General features: G+C 44.6%; 1 protein-coding gene across 6 annotated transcripts in view; it reads left to right on the top strand.

Annotated features, from left to right (window-relative positions):
• The window catches only part of PKP4 (plakophilin 4), a 65,842-nt gene extending 47,055 nt beyond the window's left edge, over window positions 1-18,787 (top strand). For 4 of the 6 annotated variants that reach the window (XM_058027738.1, XM_058027733.1, XM_058027737.1 and 1 more), the window contains 16 exons: window positions 34-589; window positions 2,226-2,417; window positions 3,856-4,070; window positions 6,347-6,475; window positions 7,535-7,748; window positions 8,698-8,881; window positions 9,162-9,279; window positions 9,744-9,935; window positions 10,077-10,250; window positions 11,038-11,188; window positions 13,181-13,376; window positions 14,145-14,229; window positions 14,337-14,454; window positions 16,343-16,474; window positions 17,163-17,236; window positions 17,713-18,787. In XM_058027738.1, coding sequence (XP_057883721.1) covers window positions 34-589; window positions 2,226-2,417; window positions 3,856-4,070; window positions 6,347-6,475; window positions 7,535-7,748; window positions 8,698-8,881; window positions 9,162-9,279; window positions 9,744-9,935; window positions 10,077-10,250; window positions 11,038-11,188; window positions 13,181-13,376; window positions 14,145-14,229; window positions 14,337-14,454; window positions 16,343-16,474; window positions 17,163-17,236; window positions 17,713-17,964 — 2,982 coding nt within the window. In that variant the 3' untranslated portion in view covers window positions 17,965-18,787. The remainder of the gene's footprint in view (window positions 1-33; window positions 590-2,225; window positions 2,418-3,855; window positions 4,071-6,346; window positions 6,476-7,534; window positions 7,749-8,697; window positions 8,882-9,161; window positions 9,280-9,743; window positions 9,936-10,076; window positions 10,251-11,037; window positions 11,189-13,180; window positions 13,377-14,144; window positions 14,230-14,336; window positions 14,455-16,342; window positions 16,475-17,162; window positions 17,237-17,712) is intronic. The other 2 variants (XM_058027734.1, XM_058027736.1) reach the window with 1 other exon arrangement.
• Window positions 18,788-19,279: the final 492 nt, after the last annotated feature.

Here is a 19,279-nt window from a genome sequence, read left to right on the forward strand (position 1 = left end):
ATAAAACTCATAAATGTTTTTGATTTCCAACAGCCTTCAGGCACTACCGCTGCCAACCGTGTGATGAGACGGGTCAGTTCGGTGCCATCCAGAGCCCAGTCTCCCTCCTACATGGTGGGCACGAGCATGTCCCCGTCGCGGGGGTCGCTGCGGACGTCTCTGGGCAGCGGGTACGGCTCTCCCGGCGTGGCCGAGCAGAGGTCCCTGCCCTCGCACGCGTACTCGTCCACCACGCTGCCCGTGCAGCGGGCGGGCTCCCCGTACGGCGCGCACCGGCCGGCCTCGCCCTCGGCCGTGCGCCGCGCCGGCTCGCTCACCTCGCGGCAGGCCAACCCCGGCGGCGGCGCTGCCCCGTACCCCGCAGCCGGCAGGCTCGGCTCTCCTCTCGCCCTGGCCGATGTGCAAGCCCGGGTGGGCTCTCCGTCCCAGGCCCAGCTGGGGTCCTCTTCCCCGAAGCGCTCTGGCATGACGGCGGTTCCACAGCACTTGGGGACCACGCTGCAGAGGACGATTCACGACATGGAGCCGTATGGACAGCAGTACGATATCTATGAGAGGATGGTTCCCCCGCGGCCAGATAGCCTCACAGGTGAGTAACGGGCACAGAGCCCAGCTGCAGAAAGCCCAGAATGCAGTCCTGGTGCTGTGGGTGAAACCTTGGGGCACTGGGGCACTGTTGCGGTGCTGGTGTCAGGTCACTTGTACATCAAACATTGTGTCAATCTCAAGTTCCTCATAAATACTGGATTTATGGCTATTAATTGCTAGCCATGCGTTGAATTAAATCTTATGATTTAAGTTGCTAAATGAAATTGAGTCTTACAGCGGTATGTCAGCATTTTCAGAGAAAAAGTACATTTAAAATGTGTGTGCAAGCTAAACATAAAGTAAAGCATACTAGCCTGGAACTAATTTTATGTCCAGTTCTTTCCTAAAATATATAGTTTATTACCACTGAATATTAGGGGTTTTTTCCACTGATATTTCTGGACTATCTCATACTTCGAGTTAAATATAGGGTAACCATTTTAATACTAGCTTAAAATAGAGCCCTAAAAAGGTAGAATCTATTAATCTGAGAGGTAGTTCTTGTTAACATGTGTGTTACTGATTTTGTTCTGACCTTCATCTGAATGAGCACAGACAAGGTGATTTTCCAATGAGACCATGTGCCCTTTGAAACAGATGTCAATTTCTGTTTTTTCTTTTGAACCATTGTAGTGCAGGAAACTCCAAAATGCTCTCATTCCTCAGTACAAGATAAAACGTGTCTTCTCCCTCGCTTCTGTTTGCAAGACTTAATAATATGCTAGTCTAATAAGGGGTTGGGAATGAGTTTGATGGGAAAGGCCCTGCTGCCCTCTTTGCCTGCCCAAGTCCTCTGTTCTCACCACCTGTAGATGTGTTTTCTTAGTGATGGCCCAAAGCTTTCCTTGCAGACACTGTGGCAGAGTAGGTCTGGGATTTTAGGGGACGAGAGTGCACAGACAAAGGATACATTTTGTTAGACATCACTACTCCATTGTACTTTTGAAGCTGTTTTGTAATCTCCATCATTTCATCATCCTTGCATAGCTCATTTCACATATTCTGCAGCTTTGATAACTGCCAAAGCTTTAGTGCCCGCAGTGGTAATGCTGAAGTCAACAACGTTGTATATATTTTCTATGAAATATTAAATATATAGCAAGGTGAAAAATACTAATCCAGCTGCAGCATAGCTATTTATATATACTCACATCATGGGCTATAATCTTTATAAAGATTTTTCTCCATGTGCTTACATTTCTGCTGCCACTATCAAGCAGATGTTTGCAGACTGTTTCAGTTTCACGATTACAACCCCTTTAGTCTGTGCCCTCTGTCACAACAGGATTTCTGTCAGGTCCATACTTACCCTGTTATTGCTGAATCTGTGCGCCATGTGTGCTGACTCAGCTTTTATTCTCTGTGGTTTAGACTGTAAATGATACAAAAAAAATAAGTTGGAAAATTTCAAGTTGTTTGTGTATGGACAAAACTTTTGGTCAAGGAAATGCTGCTTTGTCAGCAAGCCTTTCAGTATGGGCCATTTAATAATGGAAAAAATTTAATGAATAAGTCTTTGTAACTGGTAGGTTTAAACAACACCTTTTCTTGGCCAAAGGAAGAAAGATTCAGTCCTGACAGCTCTGTTGCTTCGCTGAAGATGGGCCACGTGGGCATGTCCCTGTGCTTGGTTGCAGGCCTGAGGAGTTCGTACGCGAGCCAGCACAGCCAGCTGGGGCAGGAGCTGCGCTCGGCGGTGTCCCCGGACATGCACATCACGCCCATCTACGAGGGCAGGACGTTCTACAGCCCCGTGTACCGCAGCCCCAGCCACGGCGCCGTCGAGCTGCACCACGGCTCCCAGGCCGCCCTGTTCCGCGCCGGCTCCGGTGGGTGACGGCCCCGGCCGCGCTCCGGGGAGCGGGGGGCACGCGGAGCGCCGTGCAGGAGCAGGAACCGGAGAGTGTCAGTTAATGGAGACAGAGTTTAAAATAACCTGCAGGAATTAAAAGGCTCTTGTGATGTTTGCAGGGAATGCTTGGGGCTATACATCACTGTCAGCCTGGGGTCAGAGTGTTTTCTGTTTGGTAGCACATGCATGGGTACATCCCAGATAAGTGTATTCGTGACACACAGAATTTATTGCTTCCTCTCTTGCATTCTCTATGCATCTCTCTCTTAAGAATTGGGTTGGTTCATGGGTTTTTTTATTCATCAATACAGTAAAACAAGAGCTTGCCACTAAAATTACCTACTGCATCTTTCACAGTAAAAATACTGTTTTACCCAACTTCTCAACAAAGCATAAGGATAAATGCTACAGCTGAGGATTGTCTATTGAAACCAAAATATTCCTCTAGTATCTCATAGAAGTGCCACTCATGTAATATGAAGAGTATAGGCATTAGATTAGTATTAGGATTTATTTTCTGTAGAGAGAAATGTAATGCATGTTGCAATGCAGTTTGTTCTTTAAGGTTGATTAATAATCTGTATAGTGGTTTCCAAAAACTCTGAAAATATTAGAGTGATTTAGTTAAGTAACTCTCTAGAATTATTTATAGAGAACTGTCCGATTCATATGCCATGTTTTCCCACACTTGAAAGTGCCTTTTTAATGTTTGCTAATATAACTGCAATAGCAAGAGAATAGTGCTGAAGGAGCAACCAGTTTTTGCAATTCTCCTGCCTTCCACAACCTAGAATAAATGGAGTTTGTCAGGATGTGCCAATGAAGAAATATAGCTAGAAACTGGAATTCTTTGTTTACTTGTCTACTTAATACCACTTTCCTTGGGAGAACAAGAGCCACCACGTCAGCTCTGTTCAGAGTGGAAGACGCATGTTCTTGTTCCTGAACCACTCAGCTTCATCTTTGCAATGATCCACATGTTACCTTTTGTCAGGGAAAGTGTAGTTAGGAAAAGCAGACTATCATATCAACAATATGTATTTTTGTTTACTTGTTTTTCCTTTTTGGTACGGTTGGTGAATTGATATTATGAACTTTGAAAACACTTTGCGCCCAGATTTCTGCTTGTTGGCATGCGATGCATTTCCTACTTTAAATACTTGTTGAGGGAAGCTGAGGCACGAGTCTGATCCCACCAAACCTTCTGTTCTGTAACTAACCTCTCTCTCCATTTGCATGGGACACTGAGGAATTGCTCCATGAAATCTGGCATCAACTTGCAACATGGAGCACAGTACACATTTCAAGACTGATGGTTTTTTTGCTTGCAGTGTTAAGCAGGTGTCGCCCCTTCTCTACAGCAGGCACTTGTTGCCTGTTTGTTACCTGGCTGGTTTGACACTGTTTTGTCCTAGGCATGGGTAACCTGCAGCGGTCCTCCAGCCAGCGCAGCACCCTCACGTACCAAAGAAACACCTACGGGCTGCCCTCGGCGGCCGCGCTGGCGGAGCCGCTGCGGGCGCTGCCGTTCCGGCTGCCCGAGCCCGGCTACGGCCGCCTGCCCCCCGCGCCCGACGGCGGCACCACGCGCTCGCCCTCCATCGACAGCATCCACAAGGACCCCAGGCAAGTGCCCGCCGCTTCCCTCCCGCCTGCGCCGGGCAGCCCGGCTCATTGAGCACTCTGCTGCTTCTTGCAGGGAGAAAAACAGCTAGAACACATTTCAGTATTACATTTTTCTTTCATGTTTGTTTTTGTGGGGCAGTTATTACAGGGGACACAACTTTTATGAGATTTGACTGGATTATTGAAAATATTTTTTAGTAACCTGTAACACTGCAGTGAGTTTTCTCTTTCTGTGAATGGGAATTGGGGCTTGGAAATTCAAAAGGACAGACCTAATTTATTTGAATTAATTTTTTATGAACAGCTTGCTTAAATTTCAAAACAAAGTGTTAAAACTATTTATAAATGTGCCATTTTGAAAGTGAGCACACATATTTCTGCAATAACTACTGGTTTGACGTTGCAGATGTCTGTGCACAGCGTGAGCCTCTGACAAGTGTAGTATCATCATTGTAATTTACTCTAGACACTGTGCACTCAAACCTTGTATTTAACCTGGGAGTATCAAAGCCTAGGCTGTGCACAGCTTGGAAGGACTTGTGTGCATATTCAGTGTGGACTTGGAATTAGTGGGAATTTCAGTCCCTCAGATTGCTGGTTCACTGAGAAACCAGCTCATCCTGAGGAGCTGGGCTGAGCTGTGCCTCCAGGGCTGTCCTGGGGACATGTTGGGCTCCAAGGAAGCCTCAAGCAGAGATGGTGAGACTGAAGTTTTCTGTTGCATTCCCTGCTCCCATCTACAGCAGGCTCATAGCACCGGGCAGCTATCTAGTCTGGGCCAGTCCTGTCATCTCAGCAATGAAAATGCTGCTTTAATGGATTTTGTTATTCTATTTATTAGTGGAAATTGATAAATTTAATTTGTTAATAGATATCAAGAGACAGAATTAGTTTCATTTAACTGAATGGTTAAATTATTTTAATAGGATAGTCTTACCTCTAGGTAGTAAAGCTTGGAGGCTGCCTGCTCTGGTATGGGGGCAAGAAGAGTTACTTATAGCAGGGATGCTTCCCATTCATAGCAAGGAACTTTAAGGAAACTCTGACTCAGTTGTCACTGCTGATGCACCTCCTTAACTTGTTACAGAGCAATAGTTATTGCAGAGGAATAGCTTTTACCTCACATGCAATCGGTTCCAGTTTCTGATGTGCATACCGGGCTGTGGCAGGGGAGCATGTCACACAGCCTCAGAGGGGGCTGTTGGAAGCACCACTCTGGAACGAGAGGGAAAGCTACTAGTTGTATTAGAAAGCCAGTTTCCCCTAGGGTTTTCCTGTCATTAGTATGGAAAATAAAGCTCTGAATTTGTTGAGCAGTTCAAAGTGGGTACAGACCTGAGCTTCCCCTTTGTGTGACTGGGAGTCCTGGGGAGACCTGAATGGCCAGGCCAGCATTAGTCTTGGAACAGCTGCCCAGCTACTGTTCTTGGAACATACTTTGCTCTCTTTTTTGTTTATTTTGGGTTTGGTTTTTGGTTTTTTGGTGGGGTGGTTGGTTGGTTGGTTCGCTTGTTTGTTTGTTTGATTGATTGTTTTTGGAGTTTGGTTTTGGGTTTGTTTTAGATTTTTGTTTACTTGGATTTTTGACTCTGAGAAAACTTAAGATACTACTTTATCCCCCTCCAGTTCTCTTTTACAAAAGGCAAATGGCCCAGCAAATATTAATTACTATGTTTCTAAATCTGCAAACTGGACATGTTTCATGACTTTTCCAGGATTGGTCTGGACAAAATCATTGTGGTTTAATGAAGGAGATACTATTTAATGATTTTAAATTTACAATCCCTGAATAACTCAAATCAAGCAAACATCCTGCATCTGATTCTGACAATAACACTTCAGGGTGTGCAGGTTTTGTTGAGGTGTAATTGGCTTCTGCCTAGGGAGAACATGAAGCACTGAGAGAAGAATGTTGTGCAGAAATGATGCCCCTAAGCAGCACTGTTGAGGGGGTATCTTTTGCATTATATATTTAACTTTTGTGAGATTTTTTTGTAGATTGAAATGTTTGAGTTGGTGTTACCTTAGTGATTATTTGTATTTGTGTGGTCCATAAGCCAACAGAAGCACACTGGATATAGTGTCCTTTTCCAGTTGGAAGACTGGAAGGTGATGTGACCCACTGCTTTCCCATTATACCTGGGTTTCCTTCTGGCCCTCTTACTCCAGAACAAAACTGAATTGTTGGAAAGGCGTTAAGATGCTCCAGTACTTGCACTCAGCAAACCCCCATCCTTTGTGAGTAATGCCTTCTCTCCGTGTGCGTTCCACTGAAGGGAGTTTGCGTGGCGAGATCCGGAGCTGCCTGAGGTCATCCACATGCTGCAGCACCAGTTCCCCTCGGTGCAGGCCAACGCCGCTGCCTATCTGCAGCACCTCTGCTTTGGGGATAACAAGGTGAAAACAGAGGTAGGTGCTGCTCGTGCTGCTCTTCCAGGGCACCAGTACAGGAAAACCAGGCCTCTTGCCTCTTCCCTTTTGTTTCATCATGACGCAGTATTTGTGACCCTCCTGTGTTCCTGTGTGTACCACGTGGATGCTAATATTGAATGCCTGGGAATTATGCACAGTCAGATTCTTCCTGTCATAAGAGCTGCATGGAAATTCTATGGAAATCTTTTGCCTTAAAGTTGTCATCCAGCAGAACTCTAAAGTGGGTTTGCCAGAGCCTGGCTATGGGTAACCTGTTGGTGACTGGAGACAAGAACAACCAGGAGCTCTGGAGTGCTTTCAGTGGTTTTTTTCAAGGTGTTTTAAGGCATCATAGGGAATGAGTGAGCTGTCAAGCAAAGGAAAGGAGCCCAACCCTAGAGAAACATGGAGGAAACTGTTTACGCCACTGTGATGTGGGGGCAGAATACATCTGAGCGAACATTCAGATTATTATTGAAATCTCTTGAAACTTTGCATTCAAAGACCTGCTGTTTTTGCAAAACAGCTGTGACTTGTTTTGCAGGTCACAATTGATTTGAGGGAATTTGCTTTTTCATTTGCATGCTGTGTGTGTGTGCTAGATGTTATTTTCAGTATAAATTTTATTTATGTTAATAAAATGTTGGTTCAACTTTTGTAAGAAGATAGCCCACATAATTCACTGTTGCTGAGAGATTAAAAGCTGATAGTTTTGATGATCTGGTGATGATCACAGTGAGAATGAGCTCTTATTTCCAATATTCCCTAAAAACATATTTTGGGTATGGGAAATTACTTTTAAAACTGGAAACAAAACTGGTGCAATAACAATTCTCTGCACCCAGCAAGTGTCTGAAAATGACCCTCAGCCATTGCAGTGGGGTGGAGGGAGAGATTCAGTCCCATGTAGCAATCAAGTCAATAAGGTTCAGCAGCTGTTTCTTCTGGAAGTAGAATGGGAAGTACTGTTCTCATAAAAACAAAAGCCTTTTACATCTGTAGAGTGAGGTGAGTGAGATGAGTGGCTGCTGACGGTCCTGACATTCCACTTTCCAGGTCTGTAGGCTAGGAGGTATCAAGCACCTGGTGGATCTCCTGGATCACAGAGTCCTGGAGGTTCAGAAGAATGCCTGTGGTGCGCTGAGGAACCTCGTTTATGGAAAGTCCACTGATGAGAACAAAATAGCCATGAAGAATGTGGGAGGGATACCTGCCCTTCTGCGGCTGCTGAGGAAGTCAGTCGATGGCGAGGTCAAAGAGCTGGTGACAGGTAAGCTTGCGAGGGAAATCAGCAGAGAGCTGTAATGTATTTTTCTGGATACCTCTCTTGGTCAGTTAAAACAGCACAGAGTGTAGAGTCATTGGGAGAAGTGAATGCTGAGGTAGTTGCACTAAAGCTCCACTTAGGGTGGATTTTCCCTCATATGAGTCTCCTGCACACAGAGTAGGTATTTCTTTATTGATTCTGAACATTTATTTTATTACTGTCTTTTTTTATCTTTTCTTGACAACAGTTTTAAATAAGATCTTGCAGAATTCGTAAGATGGATCCAAACTATGTAAATGTGTATGGTATTTAATCTGAATTATAATCAAGGATGATTTCTTCAGAAAAATTATTTAAGCTGTATTTCATGATGAAAAAGAAGATTCAGTGCTGTTCAGTATGTTATTTGTATATACAGGTCTGCTGGTAATTTACATCAGGTTTCATACTTCTGTGTCTGAATGTCATGTATGGAAATTTTGCTGGGCAGGGGACTAGGGATTTCTGCCTGAGGATAAAAGACAGCAGTTACATGCAGCTGATGGATGGATGGGACATGCTCCAGACTTGTTGCTGTTGTTTCCAGGAAGAAAGTTTCCGTAGGATTTTTATATCCCTTCTTGTATGTTCAGTTCTGCTCCTCAGTACCTGACATCCCTGGTATATGGTGCCAGGTGGCAGGAATGTCAGGGTAGACCATCCTTATCATTGGCAAAAAACCAAACCAAAGCCATGCCCTCCTCCACTGTTCACTTTGTTCACCTTGCTTTCCTCCTTTTTGGATGCTGGCTGTCCACGTTCTGCCTGCTCTAGAATCACATCACATATTTAAAGTAATTTAAGTTACTAATTTAAGTGATAAAGTAATTAAAGTCTTTTAAGTTGTCAGTGTTGCTTCATGTTTGTTTGCCAAGTCTCTGCTGACTTTTCTGCTCTGGAAATGTCTTCTAAGGGGTTCTCTGGAACTTGTCTTCGTGTGATGCCGTGAAGATGACAATCATTAGAGATGCCCTGTCCACGCTGACCAACACTGTGATAGTGCCCCACTCGGGATGGAACAGCTCCTCCTTTGATGATGATCATAAAATTAAATTTCAGACTTCCCTCGTTCTGCGCAATACAACAGGATGCCTGAGGTATTTGCTCTTCTATAATACTCCCTTTTAAAGAGTAACCATGTTATCCAGCAGGTCTTTCTTGTATTATAAAGACAAAGGAATTGTTCTGTCATGTAGACAACTTTTCCAATTGTCTTTTTTTTTTCTAATAGAAAAATATGAAAATTACCAAGTTAGTCACTAAGAGTTGCTAACCAATTACTAATCAGCTGCATAAAAACCTTCTGCAGACTGCCTAAGAAGTGATTACTTGTATATCCTTGCATACCCTGTGTTCCTTTGTCATTCCAACTTTCAGAAACCTGAGCTCCGCTGGGGAAGAGGCACGAAAGCAGATGAGGTCCTGCGAAGGACTAGTCGATTCGCTGCTCTACGTGATCCACACCTGTGTGAACACCTCAGATTATGATAGCAAGGTGTGTGCATGTCTCATGTACAGATACTTTATGCTAAACTGTGTGTGTGATCTTGGGGCTTTGTATAGCTCAGCTGAGCACGGTGATGTCCTCGGCTCAACTGGCGTCACTCCCAGCCCCAGGTTACTGAGGCACAGCCAAACTCAGCTGTGTAACAGAGGGTCACCTCTTGTTTTCAGCAGCATTGCAGTATCTGTTTCTTAATAAAACAGTAAGAAGCTCTCAAGTTTTTCATTTTCAGAATACTAAAGAATAAGCCACTATAGCAGAGACCACTCTTATAAATACTGTCAGATTTGAGAGAGATTGCATTTTCCCAGAGAAGCAGCTACAGCACAGCCCAAGGCCCAGCATTAGAGTTTAGCACTTGTGCTCCCAGTGCCTTTTCTCCTCTACTGACCTGGTTTGGTTGGTGTCTGTGTGAGGAAGAACTGGTGACATGGTGTCTCTCTGGTTTGGTTCAGACAGTGGAGAATTGTGTGTGCACCTTGAGGAACCTTTCCTACCGCTTGGAACTGGAGGTGCCTCAGGCACGGCTGCTGGGAATCAATGAACTGGATGACTTGTTGGGAAAAGAGTCACCCAGCAAAGACTCCGAGCCAAGCTGCTGGGGGAAGAAAAAGAAGAAGAAAAAAAAAACTTCCCAGGAGGATCAGGTTTGTATTTTCAATGTACTGCAAATACCTCAGATGGGGTTTGACTCATGGTGGGTAAGGACATAGCTTTGCAAAACCAGCCCTACATAGAATGAAAATACAGAGTTTTTGTCCGGTTACAAATCTGCATTCCTTTCTCAGTGGGATGGAGTTGGCCCTATCCCGGGATTTTCCAAGTCTCCTAAAGGGGTGGAGATGCTCTGGCACCCATCGGTGGTGAAGCCATACCTGACACTGCTGGCAGAGAGCTCCAACCCAGCCACTCTGGAGGGCTCTGCAGGATCACTCCAGAACCTTTCTGCAGGCAATTGGAAGGTAAGGGAATTCCTGCTCCTCCTCCTCTTTGTAGTCCACTTGATTTTTCTTGTAAGACCCTGGAATGTGTTTGGGGAGGACGTACCATTTTCTTGTGTGTATCTGAGCATTCCTCTCTTGTCTGTGCATTAGTGCTCATGTGCTGCAGTCATGTTTCCACAGTGAAGAGCCTTGGCAAAGAGCAGGGGCAGTAAGAGCCATATGGAAGCTGGCATTTATTTTAAATAAACAGAAAAAGCTTCTTCCAGCTTCATCTTCATCTTATCAGATCAAAACAATTTTCTGGTTTCTATTCTGGTGGGGAGGTGCTGTTGAAATAAGACTAGGACAAGTAAATTATTTCCATAATCCATTATTTATTTCTATACATTCTGGCCATTGCATATATAATGTGCTACAAAAGCAGCACATGAGAACACTATATTGTGTCATGTATTTGTTATGGACAAATTAAAAAACAAAGCAAGCATTAATTGCTTCCTTTGCTTGTAGCAAGCCAGCTAAGCCCTTTTCAATTTGACCATTATGAAATTGGTATTAAAAAAATAATTACAAGCAAAACCCAACCCCCCTGCTCCCTTTCCAATAATCATCATCTATTCAGATACTTTCTCTCTTTGTAAGAGGAATGAGTGAAAAAGCTCTTTATAACCATAGAAAAAGCACACATCAAACTTGTCATCTTTTATTGGAAAGGACCAAGCATGCTTGAGAGGCCCAGCCCTGCCCGAGGCCGTTTCAGTGGCAGTGCTGTGGAGGCTGGTGGGTGACTGAGCTTCTGTGTCAGTTCGCAGCCTACATCCGCGCTGCCGTGAGGAAGGAGAAGGGGCTGCCCATCCTCGTGGAGCTGCTGAGGATGGACAACGACAGAGTGGTGTCATCTGTGGCCACTGCCTTAAGGAACATGGCCTTAGACGTCCGGAACAAGGAGCTTATTGGTGCGTACAGACCGTCCTCAAGAGAGCACCAGCACCGGGATGCCAGACCTTGGCTGGGGAAGCCAAGGAGAGATCCCACTAATGGGAACAGCACGCTTGATGTTTCTGTGTCACATCAGTTGTGTCACATAAGTGAGTCCTCCTGACAGCAGCAGCTTTCCAGAGCAATATTGCCACATTAGTTTGCTGCTGGCCATGTTTCCTGGATGGGAGTCAGCCAAACCAGACAGAAAACCCTCAATGCCAAATAGGATGGGAACACAGCTCTGCTTCCTTGGAGCTCAGTGCTCACCTGCTTGGGGGGCGCAAGTCTCCCATGTGTTCCTGGGGGATGGAACAGCTCTGCTCCACAACAGCCGTGCTTTGTTAACAATCTTTAACAGGAGTGGGGGGAAGAAATCTTCTCCAGGAAAACAGATATAGAGCATCGTCTGTGTCTTTGCTGAACTAAGTCATCAACAGAGGTGCTTGCTAGAAAAAACTTACGGTCTTGTCAGTTCTAATATTTAACTCTTTAAGCATTCATCTGTACCTTTTTTATCTAGCATTAAAAAACCCCAACAAAATGTCAGTCAGCTTTCCTGAGTTTTCTCAATCTGTTAGTGTTGAGCATGCTTCAGCATCAGGCTGCTGTGGGTTCAGTGAACTCTGTTAACAAATGGTGTGATATAAGGAAATCTCACTTCTGTGACAAAAGCTTTTTCTGTGTATAGAATGTGGGATCAAGGCTATAACAACTGTTCATAGAGATAGGAGGATCGTTATTCTCACAAAGAGAAATACAGGTGGGCAGAACTTTGTTATCTGTTTCTGAAGCTTCTCATCTGGGATATTCAGAGTGTATTTTCCAGCAGTGCAAATGAGAAATGTGTAAAGAGAGAATTCTATTCCATAGCACCAGCCCTGTGCAGGTCAGATTCAGGTGGTATTCTTTTGTCAGGATGTTTCTTCCGTTCCTGGCAAAACTTTTCAGCTCAGAAATTGTCCTCCACCTGCTCCCTCTCCCTGTCAAAGCTGTGCCTCTGAAAGAATTTCTGGCCTCAGACACACTCTGAAACAGACCATTGGTTAAAACATTGCCAGATTGAAACAAGATCTGCACTACCCCATGCTAGAAATCATCTTTAGGAGCTTCTCTGCTGGTATAGGAAAGGAACAATGGGCTCACAGGGTCACACTGAAGGAAATGAGATGAGGATTCTAGCAAATTACAATATGCGTTGGAACATGCAGCATGCGGCTGAGCTTGCTAAAGGGTTGGCAATGGCAGGGTATTGCTTCAGATGCCATTGTGGGGATAATTTCCCACTGTTTCCTTTTGCCTGCAGAATTCCTTTTGGTTTCTTTTTTTCCTTTCAGGCACATTATGCAAATAGATAGCGAATGACTTTGTGCAAAGCTCCTTCATTATTCACTGTTATGGGCAAATACATGTCTACTATAAAATCAATTAATCATCCAATTAAGAATACAGCCCAAACAGGAAGAAACCTTGACCTTATCTTAGTTACTGTCCCTTGTGTGCAGATTATCTCTGGCGTCAGTCAGCAACTGGAGCCTGACAGAGCTGAGCACTGGCAGGTAGCAAACAAGGTGAACAGAACATCCAGAAGAAAGAGTTTCCAGTTACTGTAAGGATTCCTTCAATCCTCCCATAGATGAAGCCCAGCAATATGCATTGCTCTGTCAGTCATAATAAGTAGCTTAACATTTTTCCTTGAAAAATTCGTCTTTCTCCAAATAATTCTTGTTTAAAATTGTTCCTCTTTTAGTGCAAAATTCAGCTTCCCACACTTCTAAGCTAAAAGGAAAAAAAATTCAAAAATTGTCATGTGGTCTCCCTGGGCTCTGTGTAAAATATGAATTCTTGGCGGATTTTGGTGCAGTGCTGCTTCTCACTGCCTTCAGCTGCAGTTTTATGCTGAATCCTGCAATGTCCAGCCTGAAGGACTGAGCTGTGGTTCTGACCTGGTTCTGTGGGTGTGTTTCCAGGCAAATACGCGATGCGAGACCTGGTCAATCGGCTGCCAGGAGGCAACGGGCCCAGCATCCTGTCGGACGAGACGGTGGCCGCGATCTGCTGCGCCCTGCACGAGGTCACCAGCAAGAACATGGAGAATGCCAAGGCCCTCGCCGACACCGGTGGCATAGAGAAGCTGGTCAACATAACAAAGGGAAGAGGTGACAGGCAAGTAGGCAGCAAAGACCATACCTGACCTGTTTGTGTCCATTTACAATGCTCAACAGTGAGGGAAATGCTTTTTTTGAGTGAAAAAAATCTGCCTTTAGAGCCTGGGTCTGAGGAGCTGTCAGCTGGAGTCTCACTGGGAGGGACGAGGCACCGGTACCACTGTGTTGGGTAGTGTTCTCTGTCCCAGGCTTCTGGAGGCTTGTACAGCTGCTCACAGTTACCATGGTCATGGGACCTGTTCAGGTTCAATGAGTTAGCCAGTCACCTCTTCAATACCTACAAGATTAATATTTGGAACTTTTCCAAGTCAGACTCTGTGGGCATCTTAGTCAGGATGTATTCCAGCAACTATGAATTGTACCTAGTGCAGCCCTTTGGTCAGTGGCAGGAGAATGTGGCCAGGGGAATGCCCTTGAACAGCATTGCCAAGCAAGCGCTGGCTGAGGGGAGCTGGTCCTGCCCGCTGTATCAGGGCTCCAGGGAGGCCATGAGACGAGTTCTCTGCTGGCACCGTGGTTGTCTAGTGGAAAGGAAACCTGTGAGCCTGTGGTGGCTCAGCAGCAGGAGGCCCCTGTGGCTGGTGGATGGGGCAGCAGGAGCCCCATCTGTGGTGAGGCTGCTGGCTTGGCTATGCTCACGCTGGTGATGCAGGGTCTGGTTTGCCCCACGGCAGCAGGTTCAGGCTGTTACAAAGCTCAGGGACACTGTTCGTTTGAAGTGGAATTCAGTGGCTTTGTCACACTGCCATATTCTTCACCTCCTCAGGTCCTCACTGAAGGTTGTCAAGGCGGCGGCCCAGGTACTGAACACGCTGTGGCAGTACCGAGACCTCCGGAGCATTTACAAAAAGGTAAATTGTAAAATTAGCTTACACTGGAAAATGGTGCCACAAAAACTCCTCCTTTATTTATAATATGCACCTTATTCTGATGTATTTTTCTTTTTGCCACTCCATAGGATGGATGGAATCAAAGTCACTTTATTACACCTGTATCAACACTGGAACGAGAGAGGTTCAAATCCCATCCTTCTCTATCCACAGCCAATCAGCAGATGTCACCTGTCATGCAGTCAGGTCAGTCAGGGAGGGTGAAGGGGACCTGCTGTCCCATGTTTTTAACTCAAACACCTCTCAGTTTGGTACTAATCCCACTTAAAACACAGAGGTCAGGCTGTTGCTCCTTGGTGTTTAAGCAAAGTACTTCACATGCTCTGAGTGCTCCCTGAATTGTTCCTGCAAAGTGAAATCCTCGATGAATAGAGCTAGATGTTGTTGCCAACCGACCGACCGTTGCCCCGTTCAAAGCCGCTTCTCCTGTGCTGTGTGGGGATTGTGGAGTGGTCATGTTCCATAAGAATGAGCAACCAAACCCAAAACTCTTATTTTTCTGACTCTTCCTTGTTTATTTGTCACCTTTGTTCCTTCAATGTGTTCAGTGCTAGGATTTAGATCTTCAAGACAGCTGATAGAAAACCACCTGAAGCCTTCTATTTTGTCATCATATGGCATTTAATTTTACCCAATTTACTCTTCTAGAAACTATCTAGAGCAGATCTCTGTTAATACTGAGAAATGCCTACCTACTGTGACTGCTAACATTAGTGACCAGTTCCTACAACACTCTTGTTTAATTGCTTATTTACATAAAAGTAACAGCCCTCACACATTCCTTTATGACATGGTTGACTTGAAAAACAAGGACTTCACCAGGGATTTGTTTTCCTACAAGAAGTAAACCTCTTGTGGTGTTTGTGCCAGAGATCCCCTCACCCACCAAGAAAGCCAGTACAGCTTATGCTCAGGGAATGACTGGATTCTACCCAAGTGTAAAAGGATATTCTGACACCAACTGTCAAATTTCTCTCCCAAGATACACCAGCAGAACAACGGTGTTACTCCAGTTCTTTGAATGACAAGTAGGAAGTAGATGAGCAGCTCTAATTTAATATTCAGAGGATGTTGTATTTCAAAGAGGGTTTAGTAAAAATTCCTAATAGGAAGTGTCTGCTTTTCTGCTCCAGAGCACAGCCAAGCCCAAGGGAGTCAGTGGAAGTTGGTGAAAGGCCCACATCCCCAGAGGGGCTGTGCAGCATCCTGCTGAGCACAGCAGATGCCCGTTGGAACAGATATGCTTGGCCTGAAACAGTTGTTCTTGTTTCAGTTACTTCATCATTAAAACACACATTATTGTGTTGACCCACGTCAGATTTTTAACAACATGGCATATTTAGCCATGAATCTGCCAGGAAAATACCAGTAATTAAATTATCCATAAAAACACAGAATTCTGAGCTATGATGTAACAGACACATCAGTGGAGGAAGACTATCATTGAACTAATATTTTGATTTAAAATTTATAGAAATTGTTTTAACTATTTTACTCCGGTTGCTAGAGTCTTTCTGAGCCAACAAAGCCCAAGGGATATGTAGACCAGGGAGGATTTAGCAGAACAAACTTCTTACAACAGCAGTTGAGATTCAGCTGCTTATTGAGGAACACGGTGATCCCTTGCTGGGATTCCCCCATGGCCATTGGCCTCCCAGAGCACACCGTGCCCAGGACTCAACTGTGTATACAGGCGTCACTGAGGCCAGGTAAGTCAGACAAGTGACAGGGTAGCCTTAAGTATTGTGTTTAACGTAGATAAACCATCACCATTAGCAGAGTGTCATCTTCTGCCTCCACACAGGTGATGTCCTAGCATGGTAAGGTCCCATATCTGGGCTATGAGAGTCACAAAAGTCCTGTGTCTGCCTGTGAGCACCACAGAGCAGTGACTGCCCCTTGCAGTCTCTGGTACCTTGCTGGCAGCTCTAGGGTGTTCACCCAGAAATAGCTCCGGCTGTTCTGTCCTTACCCATCCCCTGGTAGTGAGCACTTGGAGCAGGGAGTGGTGAGGAAGGCTGGCTGTGCAAAAGGCTTTTGTTGTCAATGTTGAGAACCTCTCTTTTCCTGTCAGTTGGCAGCACGTCCTCGTCCCCGGCTTTGTTGGGAATCAGAGAGCCTCGCTCCGAGTACGACAGGACGCACCCTTCTATGCAGTATTACAGTAGCCAGGGCGATGTCATTGCACATAAAGACATCTACACTGGTAAGACACCAGCTGAGCATCTTCTGGAACTTCCACGAGGGGAACTATCCCTTGTGGGAAGAGTTCACAGTCATACACAGACTACTGCATTAGCAGGCTGCTTGCTACCAGCTGCTGCTTTCCCTTTCCATTCTTTGTATTCCCTGGCTGTGGCACAGGGCAGGGTGTCACCAGCTCTGCTGTCCTCTGTAAAACTGTAAAACAGATCCCTTTCTGTCCTGGGAGGTGAGAGGCAGTTGGAATTCTTATTTTTATTTAAAATACTAGAACAGAAAATTGTATCATTATGTACATTATATTATAATGATGATGTTATAAATTTTAATGTGCAATTGTATATTATTATATTACTAAATTATATCAAGATTTCATTTTTCTCCGATCTCTTTTCCTTCCTACTATGTCACACAAGTAGCGAAACAATAGATGACAGTGACTAAAGAGAAGGAAACTCCTTGCTTTAAAGATTTTCAGTGAAATGAGAAACAGCAACATAAGCCTCCTGGCTTTGCTGTAAATGCTGCTGAGGGGCATTTGCCTTCATTCTGATATTCCATTGTATCATTAGCAGGTACTGAAATCTGCAGATTTAATAGTATGGGTGCTGCATAAAAGGCAAGATAAAATCAATAGGCTTCCGGCTGAATGAATAAAGACTGAAATTATGCATTAAACCTTTTTTCCCCAGGTTCTAGCAAAGCTTCACCAATTTACATCAGTTCCTATTCCTCACCAGCGAGAGAGCAGAACCGGCGGCTGCAGGTGAGCCCAGGGGTGTGTTCAGGTAGCGCTGCTGCCCAGGCCCAGCAGGAGGGGCTAAGCCTGGGGCTCTGGCCCCATCCCCGTTCCACTGTCCTGGCTCACTGAGCTGGCAGGGCCTCAGGGCTGCTGGAGCCTGGCTGGTTCCATATGAGTCATGTGTTTTAGCACCTTCTTGCAGTGGGATCTGAGACCTCTTTTCTGACTCAGATTGGCTTTGGGCTGGTTTTGGTGAGTATGGCCAGGTTCTGTACTTACTGTACTTGAGCTCGAAAATTGTGCACTTTTGGAGTTACTCCCTTCACGTGATGTAGGAGGAGACACAAAGCAAACTCAGGGGGGCAGTTCCTCCATTTCCCTAGGTATATTTCATGGAGGTTTGGAACCTACGTTACTGTCCTGGGTAGAGCTGCACTTGGGTGAAGTATTTTCTTTGCTAATTATATTTTTGAAAGTTTATTTTGATATCATTTTACCAGCAGCATCAGCAATTGTACTACAGCCAAGAAGATACCACCAGGAAAAACTACGATGCCTATCGGTTGTACCTGCAGTCCCCACACAGCTACGAGGACCCTTACTTTGACGATCGAGTTCACTTTCCTGCTACTTCAGATTACACAACACAGTATGGACTGAAATCAACCACCAATTATGTAGACTTTTATTCCACCAGACGATCCTCTTACCGAGCAGAACAGTACCCGGGCTCTCCTGACTCCTGGGTGTAGCACAGAGAGAAAAACCCAGCGTGCTTCTTGTCTGGCTTGAGAAGGACTGGAATGGCCCCGTGTTGTTTTGGTTAAGAAATATGAAAGTGAAAGAAAAGAAGGAAAAAGGATGATCGGTGTTTTGGGTTGTTTTTTTTTTGGGGGGGGGAGGTGGCTTGGTTTTGGTCTTGGGGTTTTTGTTTTTTGGGGGTTTTTTTGAGTGAGGAATTGTCAGGAGAAAAAGCTGGCAGGGATGCTTTTGCTCTGCTTAGGTGTTAGGTATCATTACTTGTAGCTCCTGTAGTCTGGTGAGGGTGTGGGCGATGTGATGAAAGGTTTGAGAATTGAGTATGATGAATTTGGAAAGTGTGTAGGTCAGAGCAAATTAAAGCCGATTTTTTTAATGTGAATAAAAGTCTTGTTCTGATAGTTTGTACAGAAAAAATCCAATGGCTGCCCTTGTTTTATTGCTATTATTGAATGTCAGGATTGTATGCTACTGCGTCATGTAAATTTCTTTGTTTGTGTAAATATGGAAATGCCACATTCGTCTCAAGTGCCATCCATTTGTAATGCAGTGTGTCATTGGAAAAGGAATTTGAAATATCATGCACAAAACAAAAAGACAAAACCCAAAATCAAGAATTGAAACCAATTCAATTCTTGTGAATTCTAAGAAGAAAAGAGCCCAAATTTTAAAATATGAATAGTGTAATTTTGAAGCACAAAGTCTAGTCCAGTATATCCATATCTCTCCCATTCCCTGCCTATTTCATAAGGAACTTCACTGCCATTTTCTATGCACATGGAATAACAATAAATATGGAAGTCTCATCCATGGAAAGCTGTTCCCTGTTCATTTTTTTCTTATTATTTTCTCTGTGTGATATTCAGAAACAAATACCATGAAAATTAAGTCTAATTGCATGTTCTTAAGCAGGTTAAACATATCAAAACATTTGGGCCATTTTCCCAGCTCTCTCCAGTGGAAATGTCCTGAATGTGTCAGGCTGGTGGCCCAAAGTGCTAAATCCAGCACCTTCCTACCAAGATTCCTCAGACTTCTGTTTTTACTTTTTGTATTGGCAATCCAAGATACTTCAGAACTCTAGCCTGCTTTCTTTCCATCACTCCTCTACCCCTCCTCTTGCTCTCTGAAGGAAATTGAGGTCACCTTGCTGTCCTAGAAATGATGGTCTCCATTCTGACTACAGTCTGCTTGGATTTCTTTCCAAAAATATGTTTGATTATTTTAAGAAACTAAATCACAAACTCTCCTGTGCTCTACAGTTTGTTACCTCTACCCTGTCTGTAAGCACCATTATTGCTCCACATC

Source organism: Melospiza georgiana, chromosome 7 (assembly GCF_028018845.1).
Source record: "Melospiza georgiana isolate bMelGeo1 chromosome 7, bMelGeo1.pri, whole genome shotgun sequence".
Lineage (NCBI taxonomy): Eukaryota > Metazoa > Chordata > Aves > Passeriformes > Passerellidae > Melospiza > Melospiza georgiana.